At 39.1% G+C, this 8,088-nt stretch overlaps 1 protein-coding gene across 1 annotated transcript; it reads left to right on the top strand.

The window, feature by feature from the left end:
• The first annotated feature begins 768 nt into the window (after positions 1-768).
• On the top strand, positions 769-7,235 carry magoh (mago homolog, exon junction complex subunit). The gene is made up of 5 exons (XM_043699321.2): positions 769-917; positions 3,346-3,404; positions 3,604-3,714; positions 4,196-4,278; positions 6,930-7,235. The coding sequence occupies exons 1-5, from the start codon at positions 830-832 to the stop codon at positions 7,027-7,029; spliced, it is 441 nt and encodes a 146-aa protein (XP_043555256.1). The 5' UTR covers positions 769-829; the 3' UTR covers positions 7,030-7,235.
• The last annotated feature ends 853 nt before the right edge of the window (positions 7,236-8,088 follow it).

Here is an 8,088-nt window from a genome sequence, read left to right as displayed (position 1 = left end):
TTTCATACACGAACCACCCTTTGCTTGAAAAGGTTGCCCCTTAGGTCCCTTTCAACTCTATTCCCTCTCTTCCCGAACCTATGTCCTCGATCTGGGCTCCCGATATTTATAGCAGGAGCCGGAGATCGTAATAGGAAATACAGACATTTCATTTAGACTTAAGACTGGGTGTTTAATTTTGTTGTCACTTTCCTTTCATTCCATGAATGGTCTGACTAGGTTTTTCAATCTGTCCTGTTTTCTAAACGCACACTCTACGACGCACCGAAGTTACGTCACTTGTTCCCTGAGCCCGTGAGAAGGGGCGGGGATTTGCACGATGACGACATTCAGACCGGAGGCGGATCACGTGGGGCTGCCAGACGCTGCTGGGGCGGGGCTTTACGCGATGACGACTATCTGGGATTGGGATCGCATCACGTGCGGGCTGCCGACGCTAAGGGAGTGGACAAAGTTAAAAATCACACAACGCCAGGTTATCGTCCAACAGGTTTAATTGGAAGCACACTCGCTTTCGGAGCGTCGCTCCTTCATCAGGTGATAGTGAGGAGCGACGCTCCGAAAGCTAGTGTGCTTCCAATTAAACCTGTTGGACGATAACCTGGTGTTGTGTGATTTTTAACTTTGTCCGCACCAGTATCTCCAAATCATGACGAAGGGAGTGGAGCTTTGCGCGATGACGATTATTGGGGGAGGGGGGGAGAGTGGTGTCGTTGGGAAAGGTCACGTGGGGCGCCTGTCGCTAAGGGGCGGGGCTTTGCGCGGTGACGACTTTTGGGTTGGAGGCGGGTCACGTGGGGCCGCTTGACGCAGGAGGGGCGGCGTGACCATGTCGAGCGATTTCTACCTCCGTTATTATGTGGGGCACAAGGGCAAGTTCGGGCATGAGTTCCTGGAGTTTGAGTTCAGGCCGGACGGTAAGAGTTGACCGGGGAGGGGGTCGGCGGTATGAATATGAAGACGGAGCCTGGGGGCGGTTTGCTGTTGGCGGGAGGAAGGCCGGTTGGGCCTGGTCTGGCCTGTGAGCCTCACATTGCTGCATGGCTCTCAGTCAGTGTGCAGCTGCAGCAGCAGCAACAATACATCGCTGAACGACTCCGTGCACCGAGTCTCCCCTTGACCTGGCATTTCCTCACTGCTGCTTTCAGGGTCTGTGAAAGCTCCAGCGTCCCCGCAGGATCTAAATATCCCCCAGCTCCCTGCGCTCTGAATACTGACCAGGGATTCATTTTCAATTATGTTTCCTCGTTCTTCTAATCAAAGTGTTGTTTTTATTTACCTGACGGGCATCTGTAAATTTGGGTGAATAGTGAGATGTGCTGGGTAAATGTTAATTTCGGGATCTGATCCTAATACTGGCATTCAGTCGTAAATTAGCGCAGAAAGGTTGGGTTACTTGTGAACACAGCTTTGTTACTGGGCCTCTTTTCGCTGATATAATAACAGAGCTAGAACTCAATCTTACTACTATCCAGTAATTTTAAGGTATTATCTGTTTAATAGTGAAATTATTCTTCCATGACTTGGACTGTAATGAGCCCACCAGCATGGGGTCTAGTTATGTTTCTGGTTATGCATTGAAGGGTCTTGGAAAATTTTGCTTAGAAATGGAACTTTTGCAGTATCCTATATCTGCTGGAACACATTTATTTTGTATCAAATATGTGTGAAATTTACTGTCCAAACGTGAAGATACTAAATTAGCAGTGCAATGAAATTACATTAATTTGCTAGCACTGCTTCAATGAATTGTCAACTGTTGAAAATTTGAGTTTGTTATACTTGTTATATATTTGATCAGATTAAAACTATCTTTGCTTTTGGGAGATTTGAGGGGTGTTAATTTCTTGCTCCCTTGCATTTATTTCGTATCTATTTTAGTAATGTATGTAAATGAGCTATAAGCCATAATTACAATTACCAACATTTGTTTTTGTGGTATAGCAGAACAAAATAAGGGATTTTCTTACATTATCTGGTAGTCTGTTACATTGATAATTCAAATCATCTGGACAATTGACTTGGAATAAAATTGATCCAGTATTTGAAAGCTTTTCAAGGCTTTTTTTAATGTGGAAATAAAGTAGGTAAGCATTAGATGTTAGAATTTGTTGTAGTGGAACCTTAGTGGCTTTTTTTCACTTTATGTTGAGGTGTACCATGTTGCTGCTACTCAGATTTATAAGGCAGTTCCTAAACTCTAAATTTTCTGCCCAGAGCTTTTAAGCTTAAGCTAAAGCCAAAGCACCATCTACAAGGTCCACTCTTTTCCCCACTATCAACTTTTTAAAAATTATTATGTTGATATCTGAAAGAATTTATGGCAAGATTGCCCAACCATCTGATGTCTTGTTTTTTTGGTGAGTTACCAGCCAGATAGCAAATTATACATGTCTTCAATATCCTTGAGTTAGGGAGGATAAAAAAGTCAGTACATTCATATTATATCACTGTACACACTTAGCATTCCCCAAACTCTGCAGATATGTACCTTTTTCTATACATGTTTGATACAGATAGAATTAGACTTTGCATTAATGACACCATGATAAAATAGTTTGCCAACCGTTGTGCAGATTTGCTTGTGAAGGATGGATGAGTAGCAACAATGAGCATTATACCAAGAAGAATTGTGTGCACGTGGAGCAAGGGCAGAAGAAATATAGGCAGGAGGAGATGCGGAGAGGATGGATTGGAAACTTGCTGTTTTTCTGAAATTTAAACTTTAAAAAAACTTATATAAAATCACAAGTGATAAAATATCTTGTGAATTGAAGTTGTCGATTGTATAAATATTTTGGATGTGACATGGAAGAACTAATGAAAATCACAGAAGATAGTGAAATCACAAAGAAAGATGTCTTGCAGTCTCACCTGAATGCATGGGATGTGTGGATCAGCATTTTACTGTTTATTTTCATAAACTCAGAAGAAGCAATACATAGAATATAGTTACAAAAACAACAATGCACCACATTGCAACAGTTCTTCCGCTCATTAATAGATATGAAGTTAGAAGAACTCTTTCATTGTTTGAAGAGCACCATGGGATCTTTTACAGTTGCCTGATGTGTATATATCAACATGTTTCACTTTTCTGCTGAAGAAACTATACTTAAATTTTTACTTTTCAAAGCTAACCCATTACCGGGGCAGCACTACCTAGCAGCAGAAACTGTATTTTTATCATTAACCTAGAGGTATGCTACTGCATTAATTACAAGAGCTGAGGATAATCAAAAGCAGAAAGAAATCGATGACATTAATGAATTAACTGGTATTTGATATATTTTAACACCTTTAGCCAATGATATGAATCATACTTGTTTCTCATTTAATTGACAGGAAAACTAAGATATGCAAACAACAGCAATTACAAAAATGATGTAATGATTAGGAAGGAGGTAAGTATGCTTGAACTATTGTGAATTAGAGAATATAATTTTAAATGTTGAGTTCGAAATGGCTGTCACTTTTATTAATAAAATGCCATCTGTTATGACATTAATTTAAACCGTACAAAAAGTTTTTTTTTGTTTTGTAATCTGTGCAGTTTTATATTATCTTGTGAAATGCAGTTGGTGGTTGCATCATTTGTTCCAGGCTTATGTACATAAAAGTGTCATGGAAGAACTGAAGCGAATCATCGAAGACAGTGAAATCACAAAGGAAGATGATGCTTTGTGGCCCCCACCTGACCGTGTAGGACGACAGGTCAGTTTTCTTTAACCTTTTTAGTTTTCATTAACTCAGAAGAAATAGAACATGGTTACAAAAAGACATGCACTGTTTGGCATCAGTTCTTGACCTTGCCGGTAGCTTCACTTCTATTTGAATAGAAAGTCTTTTTCACCTGCCTGATGCAGATATAAAGGTCCTCAGTTTAATGTTTACAATGTCAGTCTAAAGTTCTCGGGTGATCTTGTTTTTAAGATCTTTGACTCGAAACTAGGAGTGCCACCACTGAAATTTTGATAACACCTATATCTTGCATTAGCAGTCATCAAGTAGGGTAATACGCATTATTGAATGATTTAATTGTGATGGATTCAACACATTTCCAAACAAAATCTGCAGTTACTCGTCATGAGATGTCAGTACACAGTGTTTTAAGACATGCATATTTTGTGCTGAGTATTTGATCGTGAAACCTCCTTATAGGCAAATAACCACCTTCATATTATGTTTATAACAGGAGCTGGAAATTGTAATAGGAGATGAACACATTTCATTTACAACATCTAAGATTGGGTCTCTAATTGATGTAAATCAATCCAAGTAAGTATAACTTTGGTACGTGTGGAAAATCTACAATGAAAACTAAGCTGTGGAAGTGCAGAGATGTGTGTAATGAGCAGAAGTGGGCCAGTTCATCCCTCAGGCCCTCTTTGCCAGTTCCTGTCTGATGAACTTTGGCGAATCTCATGGTGGCCTGGTGGCTAAGTGATGGCACTGCTGGCTCACAGCATGAGGGAACTGGGTTTAGTTCCAGCCTTGGGTGACTGAGCAAACTCCACACAGACATTCTCCCTGTGCCTGCAAGCATGACTACCAGGTGCGGTTGTTTCCTTCCACAGTCCAAAGATGTGTAGGTTAGGTGGATTGACCATGTTGAATTGCTCTGAGTTCCAGGGATTTGTAGGCTAGGTAGATTAGCCATGGTCAATGCAAGGTTACAGGGATAGAGTGGGGACTGGGTTTGGGTGCTCTTTGGTGGCTTCATGCAGACCCTCTTTCCATATTATAGGGATTCTGTGATTCCTTGATTGGTTATCTCACGTGAATGCCTGCACGTGAAATCCTTTCAGCCTGTTGCTTATCAAGGATCTATCTGGCCTACCTCAATTTTCAAATTCTCTGTTTCCACTCCCTTTTTGAGGAAGTGTTCCAAGAACTTTTGACCATCTGTAAGCAAAAAGATTCTCCTCATATCTCTAAGATGGGCAATCCCTTATTTTAAAACAGTGACTCCTATCCCTAAACTCCAGTAAAAGGAATTGTGTTTTCTCTGTCTGTCCTGTCAAGACTCCTCAAGATCTTCTGTTTCAGTCAAGTCACTAGATATTATTCTAAATTCCAATTAATATAAGCCTAGCCACTCCTGTGATGTCTGCCCATTCCAGGTACTTGTTATGTAAGCCTTCCTTGAATTGCTTCCAATGAATTTATATATTTCCTTAAATACAGAGACTGGTACTATACTGAGTACTCCAGGTGTTCTCACCAACATTCAGTATAACTGAAGCATAACTGTTCTACTTTTGTACTCGCTTTTCCTCGCACCACAAATTATCCCTTTTGTGTCATCTATTTCCTGTTTGCTATTCAATCTTTTGTCACCTTCTCCACCACAAGCTTTTATTTTCCACAGTAACCTCCAGCACACCTTATCAAAACCTTTCTGGAATCTTAAGTGCAGTAAATGTTATTTTCTCAAACGACAATACACTAGTTAAATGCATGAGTGATTTCCCCTTTTACAAAACAAAATGTCATCCAGAACTTCATGCAATATTCAGTTGAGGTTTATGATCCCAGCTAATGTTACTATTGCTCAAGTCAATCCCAGAATGAAATCAGGCCATATAAAACATATTTTTTCTTTATTTTAATGTAGCAGTCTTTCACTGAAACCTAAACATGAGGCTGTAGCTTTAGTTTTATATGTAAAACACAAGCTTTTTTTTAAAAGCTGTCTTGATATAACAGATCCTATATATAACTTGCAAAATATGGGCCCATCTACTCAACACCATCACTTTACAGTTAGGCAGAAGAACAGTTTTCCTTCCCAGCGCAAACTGCTTTTACTTACTCAGTTCCTGTCTGATGAACTAGAAAGTCTTTCTTGATGTGCATGTCTTGAGATCCCTAGGCTGAAGTAACTTGCTCTCAACTACTCTGAACAAACTCATTCTAGGAGGAACTATTTTTGCATCATAACTGTTAGATTAAGGATTGTGATGGACAAGGATGGACCCACAATCCAAGTTTTAAACTGAGGGAAGGCTGATTTTAATAAGATATATGGTCTGGCCAGAGTGACCTGGAAGCCAATACTTTTAGGTAAGTCTGTGTCAGAGCAGTGGGAAACATTCAAGAAGAAAGAAAATGGGATTAGAATAATTATGTGGTTATTTTTGACTCGTGCATACTCAAAGGGCCTTTTTCTTTGCTGTAGATCTGACTTCAGTCAGGTCTCTTTTAAGTTGAATTCAGGAGTTTTTAAACTAATTGTTTCAAATACTTGCTCATTCTAGTTTCTGTTATGCTGTTGGTTTAAAGAATTTTCTTCTGTCATTAAAGTCTTGCAATATAAATAAGCTTCCATTAGTTCTTCAAGAAGCCTTTCGATATCTGCTGTCTGACACAGTGGTTTAAAAATCATGGTTCTAAAATAGTGGTCTACATAATTATTAAACTCTTCATGAAAAAATCCTAAAAGTGGCTTGAATCTAAACTCTTAAAATAAAGTGAATACACATATATCACTCCTATAATCACTGGTCAAAGTAGTGCTTTATACAAGTTTTGTACTTTGTCGCTAATTAATAAAGTCAAGGATGTTGTCATTGTGTTCTCAATGTGTCCTGCTATCTTTAGTTATATACATAGATACACAAGTCCCTCAGCTGTTGCACATACTTTAGAATTAATCTCTTATTCTGCTCTACCAAAATGAAACATTTTACAGTGTATTAAATTTCATCTGTCATTTGTTCATCTATTCCTGTCTGTTCTTTTTGAAGTTCTACACTTTTCCTCCACAGTTCATAGTACTTCCAAAGGAATATAGGTGTTGATTCCACTATCTCTCATGCAAAGCAAACATCCCTTCACTTTGAGCTCATTCCTCATTTAGCTAATGTTTTAAATTACAATAATTTGAATTGTGCTTCTCACAATGGTAAAATATTGTTTACACATAGGGATCCAGAGGGTCTGCGAGTTTTCTACTATCTTGTCCAGGATTTGAAATGTCTAGTTTTCAGTCTTATTGGGCTACACTTCAAGATCAAGCCTATCTAAAAGTTTGGTTTCTACAGAAGGATGCTGATGGACTTTTGGATGGACTGGAGTAATAGAGACCGAGTGGATTAACCATGTGCTACAGCAGCTAACTTTATCATATGTGGATTTGGCGATTTTTTTTTTTTTTTTAAATGTGAATATATAAACAACTTGTTTACAAAGTAGTTGACTTTTTATATTAAAATAAATGATGTTGGAAGGTGTGGTTTATTAACTGAACTTTCTATAAATATTTGACAAACATATGTGGGTGGTGTTACTATTTGATCTTTTTTGAAATAACTCCATTATCAATTAAATGAAAAATATAGGTCTAAACTGAGACATGGAAGCAATTAACTCATTTACTGGGATAAGCTACAAATATTTTGTTACAGCTAGAAAGCAAATTTTGAGGTTCATAGAGTCGTAGAAATGTACAACTAAAAAACCGATCCTTCAGTCCAACTCACCAAGGCTGACCAGATATCCTAACCTAATCTAGTCCCCTTTGCCAGTATTTATCCCATATCCCTCTAAACCCTTCCTATTCATATATCCATCCAGATGCCTTTTAAATGTTGTAGCTGGAACTGCCTCCATGACTCCTCTGGCAACTGGTTTCACATACACACCACCCCCTGCATGGAGTAAGTTGCCCCTTTGATCCCTTTTAAATCTTACCCTTCTCAGTTTAAACCTAGTTCCGCTCTAGTTTTGGACTCTTTTCCCCCACTCTGGGGAAAAGACCTTGTCTATATACCCTCATAAGGTCACCCCTCAGCCCCCAATGCTCGAGGGAAAATAGCCCTAGCCAATTCAGCCTCTCTCTATAAGCGCCAAACCTGGCACCATCCTTGTAATTTTCTGAACCATTTCAAGTTTCACATCATCCTTCCTATAACAAGGAGATCAGAATTATACGCAGTATTCCAATAGGGGCTCAACTAATGTCCTTTACAGCCAGAACGTGACCTCCCAACTCCTGCACTCAATGCGCTGACTAATAAAGGCAAGCATGCCAAATGCCTTACTCATTATCCTATCTATCTGGGACTCCACTTTCAAGGAGCTATG

Source organism: Chiloscyllium plagiosum, unplaced genomic scaffold, assembly GCF_037043375.1.
Source record: "Chiloscyllium plagiosum isolate Xiang-an unplaced genomic scaffold, Cpla_swu_hap1 HiC_scaffold_9, whole genome shotgun sequence".
NCBI lineage: Eukaryota > Metazoa > Chordata > Chondrichthyes > Orectolobiformes > Hemiscylliidae > Chiloscyllium > Chiloscyllium plagiosum.
Note: the sequence above shows the minus strand (reverse complement) of the source record. Positions and strands in the feature narration are given on the sequence as shown.